Source organism: Vanessa cardui, chromosome 5 (genome assembly GCF_905220365.1).
Source record: "Vanessa cardui chromosome 5, ilVanCard2.1, whole genome shotgun sequence".
Classification (NCBI taxonomy): Eukaryota; Metazoa; Arthropoda; class Insecta; order Lepidoptera; family Nymphalidae; genus Vanessa; species Vanessa cardui.
Genome location: NC_061127.1, coordinates 9,122,803 through 9,150,411, shown reverse-complemented (window position 1 = coordinate 9,150,411; position 27,609 = coordinate 9,122,803). Strand labels below are relative to the sequence as shown.

General features: G+C 30.9%; 1 protein-coding gene and 1 long non-coding RNA gene across 2 annotated transcripts; one reads left to right on the top strand and one right to left on the bottom strand.

The window, feature by feature from the left end:
- Positions 1-255: 255 nt before the first annotated feature.
- On the top strand, positions 256-590 carry LOC124529759. Its single transcript, XR_006966438.1, has 2 exons — positions 256-419; positions 458-590. It is a non-coding gene; the product is annotated as an uncharacterized LOC124529759 (long non-coding RNA).
- Positions 544-21,988, bottom strand: LOC124529758 (putative inorganic phosphate cotransporter). The gene is made up of 10 exons (XM_047103664.1): positions 21,736-21,988; positions 21,024-21,200; positions 10,573-10,772; positions 10,059-10,295; positions 9,755-9,964; positions 9,077-9,244; positions 2,681-2,897; positions 2,009-2,130; positions 1,658-1,774; positions 544-1,023 (listed from the first exon to the last, which is right to left on the bottom strand). Exons 2-10 carry the CDS (start codon positions 21,121-21,123, stop codon positions 796-798), a joined length of 1,599 nt encoding a protein of 532 aa, XP_046959620.1. The 5' UTR covers positions 21,124-21,200; positions 21,736-21,988; the 3' UTR covers positions 544-795.
- Between the last annotated feature and the right edge of the window lie 5,621 nt (positions 21,989-27,609).

Below are 27,609 nucleotides of genomic sequence, written 5' to 3'. Positions count from 1 at the left end.
TAATATTTTGTATATATTTTGCGAGTATTACAAAATTTTAAAATTCCGATAAAGTATTTTTAACACTATGTAGGTACATGTTTTCTTCAGTTGTTATTTATATAATGTACTCTATAGGAGTATTTAAAACTCAATATACATTTTGCCTCTAACCCAACTTTCGTTTTCGAAAGGCCTTTCAACTTAAAAAAATCAAATTGTCAATAAAAATTGACAAATATAATTAATCATTGACAAAACCAAAACTGGGTTCGATACGAATAAAGTAGTAACTAAATTTTGTTTACAATCAAACGACAAATAAAACAGAATGTTTAACAAAAAGCACAATACAAAAAAAAAAAACTATAAAGTTTCTACAACTACCTATACGAAGATCAGTTTATACATCAATTCAAGATTGATCATTTTTGATCAACGTTAACAGCAAATCAACTGCTTGAGTTACCAAAAACAGTCGAAACTTTATTATTATCAATGAAATCCTGACTAGCAAATACTATTTCAACTTAATTGCTATTTGTACTGCTTTTACATGTATTATTGAATTGTTTTAACAACATCATAACAAAAAAAAACAACTTTTCATTCATAACATCGGTGGTATTATCGACAGTATTAATTTGATCTATGTTTTTTTAAGAATCTCTTCTATGCAAAACGATATTTTTTCATATCTTATCATCTTCAGAAATCAAATGAAATGCGTCAATAATGTACAATAAAAGCATCTATAGATTGCTCTTAAAAATATTAGATTATGATATGTCAGTGGTACGCTACAAGTCTTTAAGTCTAAAACGCGTCGTCGGTAGCCTTTTTACTTGACAGTCTGACTGACTCAGGTTGTTCCGGTTCGTCAGGTATGAGCGGTCCATGTTTCCAGCCCTGGGGGTAGCCGAATTTACGGACGTCATCCCACCATTGTTGTTCTCCATCTGCCCAGATACAGTAAACTACGTTTGTTCCCACGAGTACCGCGAAGCACACCCAGAATGCCACACGCCATTGCACCAGAGTTGACTGAAAAAAAAGTGTACGCACTTTTCATTATAAAACTTGCAGCATAAATATTATTACAATAAGCAAAATACGATACGTTTTTTTACCTTTTTTTTGTAACAAGAATATTATGCAAATTAGCTGTATGCTATATCTATAAGTTCAAGACACTAATTTCTAATTATGAACAAATTATATCGCAGCTGAGAATATAACGAGTATAGTATGTATCATATCAACATAAAGGCCTTCTCTCCCTTTGAGGAGAAGGATTGGAGCATATTCCACCAAGCTGCTCCAATGCGGGTTGGTGAAACACACATGTGGCAGAAATTCTATCAAATTAGACACGTACAGGCTTCCTCACGATTTTTTCCTTCACCGCGGAGCACGACATAAATTATAAACGCAGATTAAGCATATAAATATTCAGTGGTGCTTGCCTGGGTTTGATTTTTCATCGGTTAATATGCACGCGTTCTAACCAACCACTGGGCCATCTCGGCTCAGAATATAACGAAGATCATTAAAAAAATACAAAAATAAATATTTCGTAAGCATTATAATTTACAGACAATAAAATTCAAATTAAGAATCGCAATATTCCATCGACGTCCTCATTAAAAGACAATCTAAATATAGACGTGATACTTACGTCAGGTGTCAATAACCCAATAAGGTACGGTGTCACAATCCCAGCGAAGGTAGATGTTGTATTGACGAGCGATGTGAGCGAACCGGCATAATTCGGCGCGAGATCCAACGCGTTCACCTACGCAAATATTATATTTATTATTGTTAACTAATTTGTTGCTATGGCTTCGATTATAAGACCCCTCAAATAAGCGAGAAAAGCCGAAAGTGGGGCTCAGGTATTGCGAGTAATGAAAAGCAGTCAGCATCATAATTAAGATATCATTAGCTCGTACTGATGACAATTCACATAATGACAATGTATATGAAACAGTTTTGGGTCTACCCGGAAATACATATATTACATTATTACCTTCATTCCACTGTAAAATCCACCCATGAGAGCCATAGATAGAATGAAATAAACCATCGCAGCGACTCGGTCGCATCCGGCGTAGGACGCTAGGATAATACAGATTGCGGGTCCAGTCGCGGCTGAAACAATTAAATATTTAAATTTCGATTACATGAAATATGAATTTGTTTTTATAATTACTATTGTACTGGGATGTATAGTAGACATATAATTATTATATAACTTTTTTCATATGAATAGACCACTCTACGAAATATTTACCTTAATAGTAAAACGGTATCTTTATTCTCAAAACAAAATCAAAACACTAGTTTCTGAGACACTGTCATGGTAGGTGACTTTAATATATATTATTAAAATAGAAATAACTACTGGACCTGGTCAGTTATTTGCTTTTGGATAATTGCAATTTTTGCAATTTGCTGTACGATGGTAAAATAAAGTCAAGTAATATTACTCCAGGCGACTTTGCTCCGAACACTTCGACCAATGCGTTAATAATAAGGAATATTTTTACTACTTATTTCAATAATATATTATGGCACAATAAATGCATAACGTATTCGAATAACTTCGAATTACGTAATAACTCAAAATAAACACACTTTTGAGTACATATAAAATCACAGTGAAAGAACTCGTAGTTAATAGAAGTTTAAAATAACAAACCTATAGTAGTATGAATGATCCTTCCAGTTTTAATCGTGTGCCATCCTTTCTTGATGCAAAGATCACAAACGAAACCGAAGAGGAAAGAAGATACCCACATCGCTATATAAGGTAGCGCGGTCAGGGTACCCGTTGTTGCGATGTTGAATTTGAGAACATCGTGGGAGTACTTCGGTAAATCCGTCACCATTGTATAGTATCCCCAGTCGTGACCGACCTGAAATGTTTGTATAAGTAATAAATTTCACAAAACGAACCCACGAAGATTTGGTACTATAAATTTATGTTATACAATACTTAAACACCTCAGAGGCGATTTCTAATATTGATTTAAATGTAATTTATTATTTTCTATGAATAATTTATAAATATTTTAAAAGTTCTATATTTGAAAACTTAATTTATGACTATCACAGATTTATTTATTGTCGATAGGCCCTTTTTTGATACTTAATTAACAACCGTGAAATTTACGAGAAGAACATAATCGTTTACAGAACCAAGCAAAGTTTAAATCAAGGGTTTCATTCCATGTTAGAACCAAAGAGTGTTCACGTATTTATTAATCATATAATAAACTTGCTTGTGGGTCAATATTTAACCTAGAAAGTATGGAAATAGCAACAAGCCTTGTTCTTGCTCCAGTAGAAAAGGTATTTATTGCCTGCCGTTTCTTTAACGCATTACACGTTATGGTTATCAGGTGGAAATCGCTTACGAGATAGAATTTTTAATAAAATCAAATCGCATTTCAAGTTACGAAATCATTCTCATACTGTTATAATATCTATTACATTTGACTGCAATTTATTGAAGCTATCTAGTTGAAAATATATTCGATATTTTTGATTTATGATTTCAATTACTTTTCTGCCAAAATGTTCCAGACTTTAATATTAATATCGTTGGGGAAAATAGTTGATTTTTTATGTCACTCTACAAAAGAAAAACGTATAAAATACCGTAAATACATATATATTCTACACGTACAAATGTATGTTGTATTTATAGTAGATTATATTATATTTTGATAATGAAAATTTTTAACTGTTAAGTTTAATGAATTACTTCCTTTTTATGTAATAGGTAGGAGGGCTTGCAAATGGCCCACCTGATGGTAAGCGGTCACTATTATTTACACACACACATCGTATCAAATATTAACCATTCCATTAAGAACCCATACGGCACAAATTTCGAAAATTAAGGTGTTATGTTCTTTGTGCCTGTAGTTACACTAACTCACTCACTGAGTACTGTTGTTTGACGGTAGAATATGTCATAAATAGATACCAAAGCGAACCCAAAGTGTAAGGCTTTTCTGACACCAAGTAAAACATACAAATGAATTAAATGTGATTTTTCATTTATACATTCATGAGAAGAAGCATTTTACTGTATCTAACTAAACAAACTATCGAATATACAGGGTTATTGATAACTCGACGTATATCCGTTAGGAGGTGACAGGGGTGATATCATGTAGTTATAGTTATTGGTATATTTGGAGCCGGTGTCAGCCACGGTGCCCTTGCCCCAACAATCAAAAGAAAGAAGCGATACGAGCCCCTTGATTGATCCAGTATATTATTGTGTAAAAGGTAATTTGTAAAAAACATATTTGTTAAAGTATTCTCGTATTGTTTTTTGATAGATATACTGTAGGGTTTTATTGGCTGACACCGACTCCAAATATAACAATAATTATAACAATATGATATAATCGTTAATCGACTTTTAAGTAGTCTAATATTTTTCATTTCATTTAACTTAGGAAGACTCTAAAAAATATGTTGAAACGCAATTATTTTTATTACTTTTTCGTGCATATTCATTTGTTTTAAAATAGTGTTTTGTTTGAAGTCGGTTTTTCTTTTTGTTAAAATTTTATTTATTTTTTGATTTTAGTGAAGCTGATGTTGACTAACTAATTCTTTTTAAATTTGGATAGATTAAACGTTCCGTTTATATAAGTCAGAAACTACTTCGAGGACAATTTCAAAGGAAACTTGCGAATAAAGCAAAAATAGACTTTCGAAAATGCGGATTTAATACGTCACACGGCGTAAACTACAAGGATCCCTCAAAAGAGCTGTAATCGAACTCAGCAAAAACACTTTGAAAAAGACCATATATATATTTCGTACATCATATGACATCACATCACATACACAAAATTAGATTAAAGATAGTAAGAAATTCTGCCCCATATCGCACCCTAACTGCGAGCCGTATAGGAGTTCCATCACTACATAGTATAAAACAAAGTTGCTTTCTCTGTCCCTATATCTTTAAATCTACGCAACGGATTTTGATGCGGTTTTTTTAAAAAGATAGTGTGATTCAAGGGGAAGGTTTGTGTATATAAAACATGAACAATATAGTAAAGAAACACTGATAATTTTGAGAAGTTTGCGATGTGATGTCGTATATAAACAAATTCTGTAGTATATTTAGTATCACTATTGCACCCGTGCGAAGCCGGGGTGGGTAGCTAGTTGATTATAATATTCGACTATGATAATTACATAAACATAACCACATTACGGAAGGTGACTCAAATATCCAAATAACCTATAAATAAAAGATTCGACCGAGTATCGCTAACGTGCTCCTCAGAATTGTTTCGTTCCCTTCCGTTCCGTTACTTTGTCATGGATCCTGTGCTCAGAACCTTACCAAACTTTCACCAAATTACCCTTGAAGTATATATTTTATAATAAAAAAAGAATTATCAAAATTGGTTAACGTGATTTTCAGTTATTCTCCTATTTGTCGCGCATATACATAATGCAAATTTAAGACTTATGTCGTTTTCACATGGGTACCATCATCGGAAAAAAAAATAAAAAAAATGGGACCCCACGGGAAGCACTACCTTTCAAACAAAAAAAAATTATCAAAATCGGTCCACCCAGTGAAAAGTTATGAGGTAACAAACATACAAAAAAAAAAAAAAAAAAATACAGACGAATTGATAACCTCCTCCTTTTGGAAGTCGGTTGAAAATCACCAGAAAGGACGCTGGCGGACATTCGTATTCGAACATGAACGAATTCGTACTAAAAGTCGCTTTTTAAAATTCTCACAAAATTAACTAAAAATAAAGACCAATGAAAAAAGACTTTATTACTTACTAAACTGACATACTGAACACAAATTTAAAATAAAATTTAGAAACAGAAACAGTTCAAGAGCTACGTTATAAAAAAAATATATTACAGCTACGTTATAAAAACACACAAATTATTGCAAATAATCACCCCTATCACCTCCTAACGGATATACGTCGAGTTACCAATAACCCTGTATAAACCTTGTACAAGAAGATCACCTTAATTTATCCAGCATTAAGCTGCGGGTTTTCCAATAAAATAGAACTGAGCCAGCCCATCCAAGCTCGTGCATACCAAAAAAGGTGGGGAATCATCTATCAATCAATCATCCGTATGAATACCATTCATATTGGAGTTTTAGCAGTTTTACAACCGATGTAATATCGCAAGATTGCCAAATAATTTCTCTTGCAATATCATAAAACAAACCCAAATATGGGAAAATGAAAAAAATTAAACCAAAAATGTGATGATGGTGATAAAGATTTCTTAATAACAAAATAAATGTTTTCTATTCCATTATAAGATTAAATTCTGCACAAGTTGAGGATTTAAAATTGGTTCACCTGTAAAGACCACTTTGTTTAACAAGATTATGCGAGTCTCACAGACACATATTACACAAGTGTGTGTGCACAAACACAGCTGCACTACCTATTCCCTACAACTCTTATAGTTAGATTGGAAGAAAACACAGCTTGACCGGAACGATCAGGTGCAAAACTAACAGCTTTAGAGAAGACTCTATATTACTTCAAGCTTAAATCCGAGCTATAGAGAATTTATTGGTGGAATAACCCAATAACTTCTATTGACAATCCCGGGATTTTAATTTTCCGAATCATCAATTTAAAACCTTTGATAAAATTTAATTAAGTAATAGTTAATTAAACTTTTTATCTCCATCGAATTCTAAATACGTTTGTGATAAGGTGAATATCCTACAACAAAGACTGTATTGAGAAAAGCGAGCGTGTATTATGTAAATTGCTTCGTTCTTTTGCTCGTTTAACGTTTTATTGAACTCTGGTAAAGAGTATATAAATATATATTTTTCCTTACTTATTCAGTTCCAACCGTTATTCATGGTAACGTACATATGTAGATAATTTGGTTCTTACGTCATCGAAATGCGGTAATAATATTAAAAAGCTTCAATTTTGGAATTATTTCTTATGTAAAGCTATTTTAGAATTGATACTCGTCATTATTTCATTAATCATTGCACCCGTGCAAAGCCGGGGCGGGTCGCTAGTATTCCAATAATGAGCAACCATAGAAGCGATACTCGTCATTGACTGACGAATAAACTATGTACCTATTATTAATAATATAAATATAGCAACATATTCCAATAATAATTTGATGAATATTCAAAAATATTATTCGAAATATTTAGCGAAAAATATCCGGTTAAAACTAGTTTACATTATATGTTTAGTTCGAAACCTTTGGCTTTTCAAATTACCTCGTGCAACTCATGTGCATACAATGTGCAAGCCAAGGTCTCACCGTAAGCGAGCTATAAAAATCATTACGTAATACCCGTAATAAGCCGGCGAATTAACATCAAAATATACCCTTAGTCTCTGAATGTAAAGGCTTGTGTGAAACACTTTTAGAATACATAATGAGTCCCTATAAATACAGGTTGTCTTCTAAATAGGTAATGACAATTTCAAGGCGATTATCTAGCGTTGTGATCAGTTTAGTTAATTTCGCTTCCTGTATTGCGCCTTCGCCTATAATTATTGTTTTTTAAATATACGATTTAAAAGAGTAACATTATTTATTTATATTGATAAAAACGTACTTATACTAACGTAAAACAAATATCAATTAGTTGTTTTAGGTTTTAAGAGTCCATATTAATATTATAAATGTTAAGTAACTGTCAGTCTGTCTGTGGCTCTTTCACGATCGAACCGCTGAACTGAATTTTATGAACTTTGCTATGAAGCAAACTTGAAAAAACGAAAGCGACTCCAAGAAATGACATAGGCTACATTTTTAGCCTAACACATACCCAACCAACCGACTACTGGTACAGACTATAAAGAAAACAAATAAACATATTTAATATTCTAAACAACAACATAGAGTTGTTGTATTCATGCCAATATACTAAAATTACTAAACACGTTCTCATTTTCAATTTATTTCACTTAGTCTAACAACTGTTCACAGGACTAAACATGGCCGCAAGCAAATAAGCGAAATATGTGAAAATTACAATGCTAAGTTCAACGAGCTTCGAGCATACAAAACTTTTGCATTGTAGAGTTCTGTAAAGGCTAAAACAAACGTACAAACGTGGATATTGTATAACAAAAGCCATTCCTAAGCAAAATACAGCCGTATTAAATCCTGTACCACACCTTAAGTGTACGTGTTTTATGTAGACAAAGGAATATATACTTAAATGCTTTAAAATAGAACTCTAAATTGTTTGCTTCATAAAATTAAAAATACTGTGGCATTACTAACTATTCGTATGTGATGGAATTTACTAAGATGTCCGACTTTTAGTTTATTTTGGTATGAATATTACATTAGATATTAAACGTAACTCAACGCGTATTATAATATTTTATAAAACATTTGAAGATAAAATTCGGATAAAAAGAAAATAACATATTATTCTGTTTTTATTTCGTTTAAGTCTTTGCAAGTTGAGTCAATTTCAATAAGTATTACGCTATCATCAGGTTTAACATACATAATATATCTATATAAACCTGCGAACTATATCCCTATTACAAAAGCGAAAGTAACTCTGATTGTTATTTCTTCAAGATTAAACTGCTGCACCGATTTAGAAGAAATTTGATATGAAGTAGTTTCAATCCCGTGGAAGGACATAGGTTAGTTTTGATCAGATAAATCGACCCTTAAGAATATGAAACGGATGATGGAAATTTATTTAAGAAATTAATCATTTTATTATAAGTAAGCAATATAAAATTTATTATAATTTAATTTTTCGTCATTTGAATAATATTTTTGTTGACTAAATTATATGTATTATAAAGCTTTATAAAATTTGCACTCATAAAATCCCGAACTCATCTCGTAGTTAATAACTACTAAACCGCTCCCTGCTTTTCATGTAACCTTTAATAATTCAAATGTCAAATTTATTTTTAAATTTGGTTTGGAATATTCGTATAAACCACATTATTACTAGATAGAATATTACTAGAGGCTGTGTACGATGTCATATTTAATAAATACTAAATTTATTTTAGCGTAAAGTAAAAATTCAAAGTAAAATTCTTACAGCGGCGAACACAAGCGCCCATACTGAAGCCGATCTCAATATTCCTTTCCAAGGCACAGGATCTTTCCTTGTACTATTTTCTGCGGTCGTGACGCTTTTATTTAAATAGTTCAGTTCCTTCTTCGATATATAGGGATGAGAATTTGGTGTACTGTAGCACAGAAGACTCTAAAAAGTAAATTTGGAAATATAAATTAATGCTTATTTTGCTATATATATTTTTACATACATATACATGTTCTTTTTTTAAATTTAGGTTTATTATCATTATTTATATAAAGCTGTAATATTTTAGTTTTGATATTGCTGAATAAAGTATTAATATTTATAAACTTAAGAACGGAATGGGAGGAGGTTAATAAGTTTTAAATCAAGCTGGTTCAAGCCAGGATTCACAATTTTACAAGTCTCTACTTCGTGCTTAGAGTTTATAAGCCAGAGAAAATATCACAAGAATATAATGTAACAAAAATAAATTCGAGGCATATCTTTTTCTATTTTCAATATATTATATAACAATTACATATTTTATAATACTGGAAGTCTTCTCTCAGCAATAAGACACATGTATATTTTTCTGTATCCCTTGATAGTACTAAGTATACATTTAAATATTTATTAATATGTAGTAATAATTTATAATAATGAATTAAAAGAAACCGTATCTGTTAAACTTACCCACAATGTAAACCACAGAAGGCCGAATCCACCAAAGAAATAAAATACGTACGCCCAGTCTCTACCTTCAGATAACAAAACTCCAGACATGAAAGATCCGAAAATATTTCCTATTTGAGCTCCACCAAACACTAACGCGCCTTGGAAGGATCTTTCATGCGGTGGTACCCATCTCGCCAGCATTATCATGAGAGCTGGCATCGTTGGACCCTGGAAGGCCAAATATGAATTTTATATAGAGGTTTTTTCTTGTCGATGGACAAGACAACTTTTCAGTGTCTAAAATTAAAAATATGAAACGTACCTCTCCCATCCCTTGAAGAACTCGTAGAATAAAGAGCCAAGTAGCACCCCCTGCTCTAATGACGATTGGCGTGAGGAATGTGAAGAGAGCAGTGCTAAGTAGACCGATTCCCAGGGTCCATTTGCCTCCGAATTTTTCAGCCAAATAACCGCCGGGCACTTGAGTAGCCGCATATCCATAGTAGAACCCACTCAGGATTAATCCTTGTGTTTTCTCGTCCCAGTCAAATGTTGCATACTGCGAAGTAATAAAAGTGGTATAAATATCGCCTTGACGTTTGCATTTTATTAAATTTACACTGTTTATTTAGAAGCGTATATTGGAAATTGCAGACAGTTTGTCCATTTAGAACTTCAAATAAAGCTTCGAGTTGGTAAGTGAATATTAAATCGTTTAAAATAATAATCCATGTTATAATAGTTGTTTCTAAAGAGTATTATGTTAAAAATGGTGCATTCAAAAAAAGTCTTTAATAAAACTGTATAATATATCTGAAATATAAATTATCGCTTACTGGTCGAAGAAAAACTGTTGCATTTCCGCCAATTTCCTCGTCGTTAGGACAAGCATTTGGGTCAAAGTGTTCCATTCCATTTTTCGTGCGATTTACCATTTGTGTTATTGCTAAATTAAGACAAACTCTCATTGTATACGCATTGCATACACCAAGGAGTCCCATCACTCCTAGAATATAACGCTGTGGTATGAAGCAACCTGAAAGTTATTATATACATTTTTCTTATTAATTATAACATATTTTGACGAACTATTAGTTTGATAAAGTCGTAACTTAAAGGTGTTGCTATTGAGTAATATTATAAAATAGCAAGATTTGTTTTTTTGTGTTATTTTACGAATGACACAAAACTACAACTAGTTTGTGGGTAGACATTAAATTGTATGTTTTTGTGTCGTAGGTGTGAGATAAGTTATATCGTCAACGTTATCGAAAAGAAAACTTTTGGACCGGAAGTTTTACATGCATAGAGACACAAGGTTGAGGTATAAGAATTTCGTTGAAGGATATTTCAAACACCATACATCTACATATTATATTGCGAATAAACTAGTAATCGCACGCGGCTTTGCTCTCATTCTAGGGTGTTGGTTGTCATGTGTTAGACAAAAAAAAAGCCTATGTCCTTTTTGGAGTTCAAGTTTGCTTCATACCAAATTTCATCCAAATCGGTTCAGCAGTTTGATCGTGAAAGATCCAAAGACAGACATACATTCACATCTATAGGTTTAATATAGATTGATAATTCACACAAATTTTAAGAAAACAAGTAAAGGATAAGTAAAATTTAATTCAGATTTATTTTTATTTAATTCAGCTATGTAATTTTACTCATGCTATAAGTATATATGTAGAACATTAAATAGGTATCTTTACCAGTACGAAGTTGATTTGTACTTTTAACAAGATTAATGTTCGTGCAGTCCTTGAAATTCCACGCCATAATTACTATTATTATTATATACTATAATTGCAATTTTATATTTTTATTTATTTACATTAAATATGTTATGATTTCCATCTGTTTAAGCAATATTTTACTAAATACTTAATATATACTACTCAGTTCAGCTAATCTTATTCTTCAAATTTTCTTTTATGTAGGTAATCGTAACTATTATTTTATAGTACAATTATTATTACCAGTCTATTTAAGTGTGACTATTGGTATTTGTATTTATAATATTTCGACTTATAACTATAATTTAAATTGTTGTAATAAAGTTAACTAAATAAATTTCCACTAATTTTCGCCACAGCTTCGCTAGCATAAAAAAATCGCATGTTATTTTGTGCCCATTCATGCATGTCATGCATGTTTAAGGAAGTTGACGACTGATTTTTTTCATTGAATTTCAAAACTATAAATAAACAAATAATATTTCAAAAGCAAATAACGTGTTCATTGTGTTTACAATAAACGTAAATATATTTGTTAAACTTTGTTTCTTACTTTATTGTAATCTTAATAATATTTTTCAACCGACTTCCAAAAGGAGGAGGTTATCAATTCGTCTGTATTTTTTTTTTTTTTTTTTTTTTATGTTTGTTACCTCATAACTTTTCACTGGGTGGACCGATTTTGATATTTTTTTTTTGTTTGAAAGGTAGTGCTTCCCGTGGGGTCCCATTTTTTTTATTTTTTTTCCGATGATGGTATCCATGTGAAAACGACATAAGTCTTAAATTTGCATTATGTATCTGCGCGACAAATAGGTGAATAACTAAAAATTACGTTAACCAATTTTGATAATTCTTTTTTTATTATAAAATATATACTTCAAGGGTAATTTGGTGAAAGTTTGGTAAGGTTCTGAGCACAGGATCCATGACAAAGTAACGGAACGGAAGGGAACGGAACAATTCTGAGGAGCACGTTAGCGATACTCGGTCGAATCTTTTATTTATAGGTTATTTGAATATTTGAGTCACCTTCCGTAATGTGGTTATGTTTATGTAATTATCATAGTCGAATATTATAATCAACTAGCTACCCACCCCGGCTTCGCACGGGTGCAATAGTGATACTAAATATACTACAGAATTTGTTTATTTACGACATCACATCGCAAACTTCTAAAATTATCAGTGTTTCTTTACTATATTGTTCATGTATTATATACGCAAACGTTCCCCTTGAATCACACTATCTTTTAAAAAAAACCGCATCAAAATCCGTTGCGTAGATTTAAAGATATAGGGACAGAGAAAGCCACTTTGTTTTATACTATGTAGTGATGGAACTCCTATACGGCTCGCAGTTAGGGTGCGATATGGGGCAGAATTTCTTACTATCTTTAATCAAATTTTGTGTATGTGATGTGATGTCATATGATGTACGAAATATATATATGGTCTTTTTCAAAGTTTTTTTGCTGAGTTCAATTACAGCTCTTTCGAGGGATCCTTGTAGTTTACGCCGCGTGACGTATTAAATCCGCATTTTCGAAAGTCTATTTTTGCTTTATTCGCAAGTTTCCTTTGAAATTGTCCTCGAAGTAGTTTCTGATTCATATAAACGGAACGCTTAATCTATCCATATTAAGAAAAATTAGTTAGTCAACATCAGCTTCACTTAAAATCAAAAAATAAATAAAATTTTAACAAAAAGAAAAACCGACTTCAAACAAAACACTATTTTAAAACAAATGAATATGCACGAAAAAGTAATAAAAATAATTGCGTATTCAACATATTTTTTAGAGTCTTCCTAAGTTGAATGAAATGAAAAATATTAGACTACTTAAAAGTCGATTAACGATTATATCATGTAGTTATAATTATTGTTATATTTGGAGTCGGTATCAGCCAATAAAACCCTACAGTATATCTAACAAAAAACAATACGAGAATACTTTAACAAATATGTTTTTTACAAATTACCTTTTACACAATAATATACTGGATCAATCAAGGGGCTCGTATCGCTTCTTTCTTTTGATTGTTGGGGTAAGGGCACCGTGGCTGACACCGGCTCCAAATATACCAATAATTATAACTACATTATATAATCGTTAATCGACTTTTAAGTAGTCTAATATTTTTCATTTCATTCAACTTAGGAAGACTCTAAAAAATATGTTGAATACGCAATTATTTTTATTACTTTTTCGTGCATATTCATTTGTCAACCGACTTCCAAAAGGAGGAGGTTATCAATTCGTCTGTATTTTTTTTTTTTTTTTTTTTTTTTTTTTTTTTATGTTTGTTACCTCATAACTTTTCACTGGGTGGACCGATTTTGATAATTTTTTTTTTGTTTGAAAGGTAGTGCTTCCCGTGGGGTCCCATTTTTTTTATTTTTTTTCCGATGACGGTATCCATGTGAAAACATCATAAGTCTTAAATTGGCGTTATGTATATGCGCGACAAATAGGTGAATAACTGAAAATCACGTTAACCAATTTTGATAATTCTTTTTTTATTATAAAATATATACTTCAAGGGTAATTTGGTGAAAGTTTGGTAAGGTTCTGAACACAGGATCCATGACAAAGTGACGGAACGGAAGGGAACGGAACAATTCTGAGGAGCACGTTAGCGATACTCGGTCGAATCTTTTATTTATAGGTTATTTGGATATTTGAATCACCTTCCGTAATGTGGTTATGTTTATGTAATTTTCATAGTCGAATATTATAATCAACTAGCTACCCACCTCGGCTTCAAACGGGTGCAATACTGATACTAAATATACTACAGAATTTGTTTATATACGACATCACATCGCAAACTTCTAAAATTATCAGTGTTTCTTTACTATATTGTTCATGTTTTATATACACAAACATTCCCCTTGAATCACACTATCTTTTAAAAAAAACCGCATCAAAATCCGTTGCGTAGATTTAAAGATATAGGGACAGAGAAAGCGACTTTGTTTTATACTATGTAGTGATGGAACTCCTATACGGCTCGCAGTTAGGGTGCGATATGGGGCTGAATTTCTTACTATCTTTAATCAAATTTTGTGTATGTGATGTGATGTCATATGATGTACGAAATATAGTTGGTCTTTTTCAAAGTTTTTTTCTGAGTTCGATTACAGCTCTTTCGAGGGATCCTTGTAGTTTACGCCGCGTGACGTATTAAATCCGCATTTTCGAAAGTCTATTTTTGCTTTATTCGCAAGTTTCCTTTGAAATTGTCCTCGAAGTAGTTTCTGACTCATATAAACGGAACGTTTAATCTATCCATATTAAAAAAAATTAGTTAGTCAACATCAGCTTCACTTAAAATCAAAAAATAAATAAAATTTTAACAAAAAGAAAAACCGACTTCAAACAAAACACTATTTTAAAACAAATGAATATGCACGAAAAAGTAATAAAAATAATTGCGTATTCAACATATTTTTTAGAGTCTTCCTAAGTTAAATGAAATGAAAAATATTAGACTACTTAAAAGTCGATTAACGATTATATCATGTAGTTATAATTATTGTTATATTTGGAGTCGGTGTCAGCCAATAAAACCCTACAGTATATCTATCAAAAAACAATACGAGAATACTTTAACAAATATGTTTTTTACAAATTACCTTTTACACAATAATATACTGAATCAATCAAGGGGCTCGTATCGTTTCTTTCTTTTGATTGTTGGGGCAAGGGCACCGTGGCTGACACCGGCTCCAAATATACCAATAACTATAACTACATAATATAATCGTTAATCGACTTTTAAGTAGTCTAATATTTGTCATTTCATTTAACTTAGGAAGACTCTAAAAAATATGTTGAATACGCAATTATTTTTATTACTTTTTCGTGCATATTCATTTGTTTTAAAATAGTGTTTTGTTTGAAGTCGGTTTTTCTTTTTGTTAAAATTTTATTTATTTTAAAATAGTGTTTTGTTTGAAGTCGGTTTTTCTTTTTGTTAAAATTTTATTTATTTACACTTATATCACATTGGAATCGAATCGATTTTATAAAGTTCATACATAGTAATTGTTAGTAATATTTATCGTAAGAAAAACATCCTTCCTTTATAACATGATCTTGATATGGTTATTAATAAATTGATAAGCCTTTGATTTGAGCCGCGAACGTCCGTTTGCAACTCATATCACCTTATCTAAACATATCGTACAAACATGGCACATTTTCATCTCGATACTAAACAATATTGCAAAACTTATAACAAATAGCTGACAATCGAACATTAAATATAATAATTTATTTAGGATTTAATAAAATTGGACTTATTTAATATTGGCCGTCATAGCTTAGAGGATAATCTGCCTGAAGTGGCAGTGGGCCGGTCACATCTGTGAGAGGACTGATAGCCGTTGGGGCATAGGTTCTAGAGTAGAAACCGCGAATCACCAAGCTTAGTAGATGCCCTGTGGCATTTTGGAGCAATGATGTACGAAAGGTGGCTGGCAGAACGTGGATGATGATGATGATGATTTGCTGAAGATCGGGCTCAGTAGCACGTCTTTTTGGAAGCCAATGCTCAGAAGTTAATATGATGATACAGAATGATTAAAAAGATTAGCTATCTATAAATATATATAGAACAAACATGTGCCCAAATATATTTCTGCTCTCTATTCTGTCAAACTCATAATTATGAATTTATACTCAATGCTACGCTAACGTTACGCGATTGTACCGAAGAAAAATTAAGTGTAAGATTCGTATTTTTCGAGCCACTACATATACAATAAGAATGACAATTGCTCAACTCCTTGTTATACTGTGAACCAAGAGTACGAGACTTGTCGCTGTTAGGACATTAAATAGTTTTATAAGATAGTATTAGCGATATCTGACATTTTTTTAAATAGTTAGAAAATCCTTAATGGCTTGTGCAAGCCTGTCTTTGTAGGTACCACCTACTCCTTATATATTTTACCACCAAGAGTGGCAGCAGTAGTACTCATTATAGTTGTATTCTAGTTTAATGAGTGAGTAAACCGTCGTACAAGCACAACGGACATAACAACATCTTAGTTACAAATATCATGAAAAAAATCCCGATTCTGTATAGCTGTGTACGTTCAATTTTATTATCCAATAGATAGGGCTCCAAGATATCAAAGAGTTTGATCAGTTCTATATAACAAGGTAACTTGAGTTTTATTAGGCAATGAAAAATGTCTGGGTGTACAATATCGGATAGTTCGATTCTTTGCTATTGCTACTTATTTTTTATCTCTGCTTTACGACAGACAAATAAAAGGTTATCTCAGACAAAAATGTATGTTGAGGAATGTGTTATAAATATGTAATAATGTTGTTTATGTAGGTAATCGGATATTATGTCTTATCAAATTAACTTTATAACTGCGAAAGCAACAGTCTGTCTGTCTATTATTCAATCATGGCTAAGCCATTTAACCAAATTGATTTGGTTTTTAATGGAATAATCAGCTAACGAGGATGTGTTTCACCTGATGGAAAGGGATGGACCACGGACCCTGGATATTTGCAACACTGGGGGTTTTTACGCGCGAAGTCGATCTTTAAGAAAAGACTTGGCTAAAATTTTGTGTGGAGCAAACTTGATCTACACTATAGTACGCAGGCTAGTTAAGTTTAAATCTAAAGACTACGACACGTAAGCATAGCCGTGAGAGAAAACTATTGTAGTATTAATGAAAAAAAAAAGTTTGAAAACCACATAATTATATGGTATTCATAATTGTATTCTTGTTTTTGCGAACAACCTAAGTGTCGGTCATTGATCTCTCAGATACCTCTTTGACTTGAATAATATATAAATATGTATATAAGCGAAATATAACTGACTTAATTATCACGGGATCTCCGATTATTAAAAGGTAAATAACATTTTGTAACTTTGTATGAATTTATACCGACCGGACAGAAAACTTAATGTATCGATATAAATTTAAGAAATAGACATTGTTAGTTGGTCGGAAAAATGAAAAAAAAATTTCGTTTTTTTTTTTAAATTGTGTTCAAATTTTACAGGGCATCAACCGTCGCGTGCATGAACTAGTTTGAAATGCATTAATGTTTTGATTTAAGACACATCGCCTCGCGTCGTAATTAGACTATAAAACAGCAATGTTAAATAAAAAAACAGCAATGTTAAATAATAAAACCAAGGTCGATAGATTATTCATTTAACTCGAAAACTCAACACACACTTATTATAATATAAGACGAATTACTTTGTTCATATTTAAGCAGTTTAATTTGGAATATACATATTATAACTGTTTTAATACTAAATTAACATATTTGACCGAGGCGTTTTCCCGTGAATCTTAGCGTCATTAATGTTATAAAGAAAAAAAAAAAAGAAAAAAAATCGAAATTCGAAATTTAAATCGATCGAAATCACGTGATTAAATATTACTAGAAAATTCCATGCGTAGTTATTTATTAATCTTATCTTTTACTTCAAAGCCCTTATATACCTAGTCGAACATTTAGGATAACTGATACTAGCCTTTTAAAGTTATGTTCTCAATACTCTTACCTAAAATGATAAGGCGTTCTATTTAAGATACGTGATAAAATAGACATCTAACAAGTCATAAATATTATATTTTACGTATACTTTCATCAGGAATATGATACCCTGGTAAGGCACGGCAATTCTCAAGGGAGTTTAGCAATCTTCATCTTCATTTACTACACTATTTATTTCTTTCTCTTATTGGGATAATAATCTGACACAACCAGAAATAGAGCTAGTGGCTAGAACACGTGCATGTTATCCGATGATTGCGGGTTCAAACCCAGGCAAGCACCGCTGATTCATGTGCTTAATTTGTCTTTATAAAACCTGCATGTGACAAATTTCATAGAAATTCTGCTACATGTGTATTCCACCAACCCGCATTGGAATGAATTGAACAGCGTGGTGGAATATGTTCCAAACCTTCTCCTCAAAGGGAGGGGAGGCTTGTAGCCTAGCAGTGTTAATTTACAGGCTGTTATTATTGTATTATTATATAACCAGAAATAAAGGCAGCAGCTTCAAATATACTTTTATTATCGTGAGATGGTAGTCTAGAACTTCATACCGTATTTAAAATGTATTTTAATACAACCCTGATCCGAGATTTTTAAACTGTAAAGTCGATAAGTTTATCATTAAAAGAACAAATAAATTACATGCTCAATTATCATAGCCATTAACTGATATGGGTATCAAAACGCACGCACGCACTCTAACATTTCATCATTAACGGTATACAATACGATTTGCTCAACCGTAAAAATTCTGTGCTACATATACACACCCTAAATAGAACTAATTTTATATATGTGTAACATTGTTTCTGAAGCATTAATACATATTCAACTGAATAATTTTATCCCTCTGCTCGATAAAGTTCTAGAACATTCGCGCCAGAGCAGATTATAGATTACTAACGACCCGCTGATACAAATAAATATATATAAATATGCTACAGAATTTGTTTATTTTCGAAGTGACATTCGAAACTCAAATTGTCAGTGTTTATTTACTGTATTGCCCATGTATTATATAAAAATACCTTCCTCTCGAAAAACTCTATCTATTTAAGAAAACCGCATCAAAATCCGTTGCGTAATTTTAATGATCTAAGCATACATAGGGACAGACAGCGGTAAGCGACTCTGTCTGTATCTCGTACTCATCAGAAGTAATATTATAAGCACAGCGTGTACTTTGATAAATTTAATCGAAAGATTATAAACATAAAAGTTTTATCAAAATCGATTCGTAATAGTTTTCACGTGATGTTAAACAATATCAGCTGTATGTCAAGTCTATATGTGTGTATGTCAAGCGTCTGCGCTGAGGTTCGAATTAATGCTTATAGGATAACTCTATGATACGACTTATTTATGTTTCAACATAATACAACATTTCGGTTTGTTTATATTAATTGTGAGCTGAGAACATCGTGAAGAAACCTGCATGTGTCTAATTTCATCGAAATTCAGCCACATGTGCATTCCACCAACCCGCATTGGAACAGTGTGGTGGAATATGTTCCAAACCCCGTCCTTAATGGGAGAGGAGGCCTTAGCCCAGCAATGGGAAATTTACCAGGCTGATACGTTTCTTTTATACCAATTGTAAGTAAACTGTTGATACACATATTTTTGAAAAGATCTTAATATATGTAAATATTATATCCAAGCCAGAACAATCTGTCCTAGCTTAGGACTTTATGAGAGACAACACCAATATCAAACTAACTTCAAGACAGTTCTAAACTTGAAATGTAACTTGAATAACACATTGCCAAATTTTCTATTATAGTAAATACATATACATAAATATATGAAATTTATTAACAAATCGACATGTGCCTACCAAAGTCAAGGTCACTTTACACCAGGTGGCTCGTATATGCGTGTATCATTGCTTTATCAACGTAATAAACTAACATATAATATAATACAAATAGTGAATAATTATTTCAAATAATTTTACGCTATAATAATATAATATATTTAACTGATAACAGAATATTAATACTATCAATTAAACAAATTATTTTATTCAATATAGAAGCGTATTACTTATTGAGTGTCAAACCAAACCCCATATGTTCGGAAAAACACTGTCGAAATAAAATCGACAGCTTTGTGAATTTGTGTTTATTTACAAATATTCAATATCAAAAATATAAATAGCCAGGAGGCGATCGTTTAATTCCCAAGGCGTGCTATCACCCATGAACTCGCTAATTGTATAATAACCTTTCGCACACAAGCGTAGTTAACATTTTTTTGTATAAGTATTTCTTGTATTAAACAGGCAGACATGGGTTGATTTTACCTTGATATATCAATCTGTTTTTGGTGAATCAATTGGTTACCTGTTAGTCTGACCGATAATTGTTAAGGTAACCTTATTAAATATACAAGATAGAATATAATTTAATTTATATTAGTTTGTTATGTATAGTTTTAAGTGAGGTATCGCTAAGTAAATATTCCACGCTAAGCTACAGTATTAAACGTATTCCCGTGTGAAAGGTCAGTGTAATTGTAGAGACATAACAGTTAAAATCCCGCGGTTGGCTGCACATTTACATCGCAAGGCACGTCTAACGTTTCTTGAAATAGAGGTGACCTCTTAACATGTCATATATTATTAAAAACAGAACCAAAAAAAAAAAACGATCTACATAAATATTTGTACAATACGCACATACAAATGTATCTTATGTCGAATTACTTTTTTGTCCTATTTGCTGTCACATGGCCCTTGGAGTAGTGGTGGAAAAAGCTACATTAAAAATATATCACCTCGCCTTATTGCCTCTACAGGTGACAGGACTAGTTCGTTTTTTGCCCAGAGGATCGAAAATGTGATTCAACGGGGAAATTATGATAGCATTCTTGCCACCATTTCACGTGGTCACGACAACAACGACGACAACTTTTTTTAATTAATATTTGTATACATTTAAAGACTGAATGTTATATGTTATTTACATTATATATATGATATATACTTACATGATCGTAATGTTCGTGTGAGGGCATTGTCTTTCCTCTTCGGTGTCTGAGTTTTCAGGCCAAGCAAATTATGCGCCTGCACTTGATTCATTTCATCCATTGTTGTAAAAAAATCGCTACAAAAATTCCCTTATAAAATGTTCCTGTGCACCGATTTTTATATTTGATTTATCACTGCTGTAAAAACCACATCATATATCAATAAAAATGAATGTTTTCGAATCACATATTTACGTACTGTATTTTTATTCCTTTGTTAGTTATTTTATCATTTAGAATAACAATCAATGCTATTTTTATAACTGTAACGCATACGCGGACGTAACTGCTTTAATGAAATATAAAATATATTTATTTGATTTGTTTTAATATGAAATGCTTATTATTTTAAACGCAGTTATGACTCTGACTCACACACTCTTCTTTTTGTAGCATTTTATAAAAATACACGAAGATTAATTTTTTTTAAATCCATATTTATATTTAGCAAATTTTATTTTTACAAAATTTCTAAATGATGAAAATTTATATGCAATTTAAATTTATTAAAAATAAATTGTATTTTAAATTTAAAACGAATGAATTATTATTAATATTATGAGAGGAATGAAATAAAGTTATAACTAAAACAAGAAACAATCGCAGAATTAAATAGCGTCAAAAACGATTCTAAACAAACTATGTCACTTGATTTCGATATTTATTTATTTACCTCAATATTGAACACAATAGTCAATCAGCATTAATTTACATCGTGGTTTTAATTCAAAAAACACATCACATTCACGTCACGAGAACAAATTATATGACAGTATATCATGTGTTCGCAATCTCTGTCGATGCCTAACGAAGCCTGCGTACGCGCGTATCGCTAGAGCACATGGCGAATATTGTCATAGCTCTTAGGCCGATTACCCACGCTAAAACCGACTACATAGGTTGTCGGCCTTGAGTCGAGTCAATCGTTTACCCGGTACGAGAACCGATACCAGTTACATTATAAGCAAATCGTGAAATTGATACGACAATCTGGCACATGCTTGTGCGGACTGTGAATTAATTTCGAATCGACAATTTATACCCGAAAGAGACCGTTTGTTTAGAAGACTTTATTAACAAAGCTAAGTTCTTTATACTGTTAGTATGAATCTCCAATTATTCAAACTGTTTCAAAGGAAAGTTACAATACGAATCTATTTAAACAAACATATAATTTAATTTATTACTTATATGCATGATTACTTATGTGCATGATATAATCTCATGAATTCTTCTGAATAAATAATTTATGTATTATCGACTCTATTATTCATTATGTATTCTTATTCTGATAAAATGGATTTATTATTATTAATTTTTATTGTGATTACAGTTATGTTTAATTAGGTCTCATTTTTTCATTACGTATTAGAAACTTCACAATGAGATTATACGAATAAAGAACGCCTTCCCTTGTTTCTTATTTTCTTAATTTCTAAATGTGCTAAAATAAAATCTTACGAAATTTTAATAATGTGAAATTCATCTTTTAAATATTCATCAAATGCGAAAATAGCTGATAATTACTACTCGGCTTAGTTGTGACGTTATATTTTATGTTTAACCAAAAACATTTCCGATCAAATCAATCGAAAAAATTTTGTAACACATTACATATGCTGGAAAACCCATAGAATTGTAGGAATAAGTAATAAAAATAAGTCTCTATAGAGAATAGAAATTCTGAGCCAAATTTTAAATAAGTAACAACTTCCTCACAAATATTGTATTATGTACCTATAGAATGTATAGCTCGACATATTCGTTACATTTTCCTTAAATCGATATAATATAATGTTTCCAACATTCAACGTACTTATTATATATTCAAAATAATTCAGTAGTATTCTTTGTACGATAGCGTAGCAACATGATTTTAAGTAGTTGTGAAATTTATAACTTTAATTATATAAATCTTTTATCGATTTGAATAATGTCAAAGATCAATTTTGCGCAACATTTTACTCATTTACATTGTCGTTGAATTGTATTTAATCCGTTACGCGATGTAAGTCTTTTGCATGTGAAAATTCACTTATAACAACAACAACAACAACAGTCTGTAAATTTTCCACTGCTTCACACTTGCTGAGCTAAAGGCCTCCTCTCCCTTTAAGGAGAACCTTTAAAACATATTCCAACAGGCTGTTCCAAAGCGGAATGGTGGATATATGTAAGAACAGCTGTAACTTAATTTACATAAACGGAGACTTAATAATTATAGGTAATAATTAATAAAAGTATTACTAAAGTCTGATCTTTTATTACGACGTCTGAGATTTGAAGAAAGAGAGACTTAATAAGTAAAAAATATGATTCTCAAGCAGTTTATCACCATTTCGTTCACGTTAAAAATATAAACACAATCAAAAACTTAACTTGTAACCTTTACAGATAATGAGAATAGAATATTCAAGAGATTTGTTGTGATACATGAAGTAATTGGCTTAAAACCGGATACAAATTGGGGCAATAAAAATTAATGGCTATTTCTTAGCTTCTATTGTAAATTTCTAGAATTTCTCAGTAGCATCCCAAAGTAAATAACAGATAAGTAAAATAACAGATATAATAAATATGCTTCCATTCGATTATAGTAATAAAAAATAGAAGATTATAACTCTACTTATACACTTACTTTCTTCTTTACCTTTTATTCTTTACCTACCTTTATTCTTCTACCTTTTATTTCTCAAAAGAGTCGGAATCAGTAAAGAGCGACAATCAAAATTGCCGTTCAAGTATTGCTAGAATTTTCTTTTAATTTAAAAAAAAAATAAATAATATGTATATATCCTCTGTATAGTTATAATTTTCGGTTTTTGTGTGTGCAATTGGAACAAAAAAAACGTATCTATCAAATATAAGCCCAGGTTAAGAACTCTCAAACATTTAATTTATTATCAATTGATATTCATTTATTTTTATAGTATATTTTAGTATCGCAAAATATCGCTAACGATTCCTGAGAATCGACATAAAAACTCTTATCTAATATAAGTAAATAATAGAATGCTTATGTATTAATTTAAAATAATACTTTTCAATTTAGAGGATATTCTGCCAATATACACATTGGAATATCATTATTTTATTTATTTCAACATTATTTATTATTATTAAGAAGTTTAAAAATTAAGCGTTTTTTATTAGACTACGTTTGTGAATTAATTTCGAGAGAAACCTAATAAATCCATCAAAAGCCTCCTATCAATTAAATTGGAAAAACAACACCATAAATAATGTAACAAAATTATATTTGATTGTATAGGTAATAAAAACATTTGGATTTCATCTAATTAATTTAAGATCTAAAGTGTGAAGTCTTTATAATAATAACAATATTTTATATTCAAATGTGTATTCTCATACATACAAATAGAAACAATAAAGTAAGTAAATTAATGAAACATTTATACATTTTACTTGGTGGTATGGCTGTGTGAAAGCCGTTTGGATGGATACCATCGTTTTCCATCGCACATAGGAAACTGAGGTCGACAGTTTTAAGGTAAGTTTTTCTAAGACCTCTATCCCTACAGCATATCCTATATGTTCAGTAGGTTAGTGGTGAAAGAGCAAGAGAGAGATATTTGGTAGTCAAACACCATTAATCAGTATCAAAAACTTGCTTATGGTAACAGTAGCACTTATAAAATGGAAAATTATTTTATTGATAAATCTATAGTTTGGCAAAACTATATGGGCAATAGGTTTCGAAACAAAGAAGAAAAATTAACTGAAATGTTTTCCTTTTGCTTACTGATAGAACTTGCTGTCTGCTGCGGCTACGGGGTCAGTCTTCTAATGTTGGGCATAGAAAGTAGCCTGTGACTTTTCTTGCAGTACAAGAATTTATACTGAATATCAACAAAATCTGTTTTATATCAGTAAAACAGACAGAAGTAAAAAAAAAGGCAGAGTAATATCGCATCGTATAAATTGTATTAGTGATATAATTTAATAAAAGTCTCTTACTACATTTTAACATTTGACGATCGCATTTTGCGTTTGAGTAAAATAAAGCCTAAACTTATATTTTTTTCTAACATAATAGGTAAATCACGGTGTTTGCGTGTCCTAGAGACATGCATAAAAACAGACGAAAACCATCAGTGATACATCACATATTGACGCTGACATATTGTTATAAATATCATATGAAATATTTGGATACATTCCAACGTTTTTAATATGTGTGGAAACGGAATTGAAACATGAAAAATACAAAGAAAAAACAAATAGTCGAAATAACAAAGGCAGTTTTAGCCAGAAAACTATACGAAGCTCACGTGTATTTTATATGAGATTAATTAAACTTACTTTTGAAATAAATGAATAGACTGGACTGTAATTAAATTATTTGATATGAAAATACTAGTTCGTTAAAATTAAGAATACCTTATTTATTATGAAATACAAATTACTTATCTTTCGAACATTAATGTGTTCATGGTGCGGTCCCCTTTAATTAATTAAGGGAGCATAAAACCTTATATTAATTAATATTAATAATAAGTGTTTAATGTATTCCTTTTGTTAGAGGCTAATAAATAAATAAAAATATGATCAATTATACAGACTATATGAGGGGATGTAATTATTATTATTATATTATTTTTTTAAATGTTATATTACACGAATAGATTATGATAATGATGATTAATGTAAGCAACTATAAATAACTACATCCAATGGATAATTAATATTCCTACTTCTAAAACAAGCGTCTAGTTTATACTATAACATAATAGAGATATAGTTTCGTGAGTATAACATATCTATTTATAGAATGTAAAAGCAGCCCTTATACTATATCTATATAATATTCGGTGAAGAAGGTTTTATATATTATTATGTTATTGATCGAACTACGTATATCTATTAAAATATTTTACTGAAAGGGCTTTCAATTTGTATAGTCGTAGTCGTATTATAGAAATCGTAAATTTCGATAGTTTATGTATAAGTATCCTCCCTGATCTATCTGTCTGAATTAATTTTCCTTCCTTTCCTTGATGTATTAATAGTAGTTAATTTATACTTATGATATTTTATATTGGAACGATATTCTTTTACGTGGCTTAAAGTACAGCCAGAATTGCCATAAATCTTCACGTAAGGAAAACGTGTTACCCCCTCCAGGGGATTTTTTCTCTCTCTCTCTCTCTATCGTGTGTCTTTATGTGTCGTTCTATCATATACAGGTCTATAAAAAATATAATATATATAATTTGTTTTTTGTTACGGTTTGAATTCCCACGGAGGTTTTATAACTTTATATTCCTTGTCATTTAATTATTCACAAGCGTTGTTAATTTATTTTGTCATGTCTTTTATTTAATACATTATAGTAAAAGAAACTTCAGTCCAACAGATTGTCCCACGATATTTAATTTTTTAGTTTGGAGATACTTATTTTTCGGATTTTTGTCATAATAAATGTTATATCAAGAGAAATATTTATATTCTCGTAATCTTTGAACATGTCATCGCGTTGAATATAACAGTATCATAATGGTAAATTAAACGATAAAAGCAATTAAAAGTACACGCATCAGCCGCGATTAGAACGCCAGCTTTGACCTTGATTCAACATCGTAAATTAAAAAAGTCATAAAAACCAAACAACAGATATGCTATACTAAAGAACGTACATATATTAACATACAATTTTAAAGTAACATTCATACATTAAGACAAAATAAATGATGTCATTTATCATAGCCGGTTAACTTGTTCAACCGTTTTTTGTTTTTTAGTATTTGTATAGTCTGTATTATACATTGTTTGTGTTGTAATATATGTAGGATATCCATCAATAAATATTCAAAATAGGATAGATCATGTAACTATATATAATAAAAATTAACGCAAATTTTTACAACGCAATTTAATAATTATTCTACTTAGAACATATTGTCTGTTTAATTTTTTTTTTTTTCAAACAAGACAAGCCTTACTCATTCAGACATTTCCTAGTTGTATATCTAACTGTTGGACACCCTAGCCTAAAATTGTTATAAGTACCCAGCAATATCGTACGTATTTACAACCTTTAAACAAATGCCCGAAATGACCTTCATGTGTTTTAAGAATTTAGAATGATTAGGGCGTTGGATCTTATTATACTAGCAAACATTTTTATTGCAATTTAAATATTTTAATGTAGCTACATATTAAATATTGATACTGAGCACTTAAATTATATAAGCAAGTCAACATTAAGAGCTACTGTTTTAACTTTTAATATTTATGTTATTATTTACTAGATATCCGTCCAGATTCACACGGGTGCAATAGGGGCAATATACTTACTTAGAGATTAAACAAAGACAAAAAAATCTTATTTTTTCCGGCTGATTGTAGTTGAAGTTCTCAACTTTACTGTAATATACAAATTAACCGTCAACTTGAATTAGTTAATGTGTTGGTGGGAATCAAAATCCGTGAAGTATTTTAAAACATTCAAGCGTACATATAAAGTTCATATAGAGACTTTTGGTGACATATGACAAAATGAGTTTATAGTGATGATAACGATGAT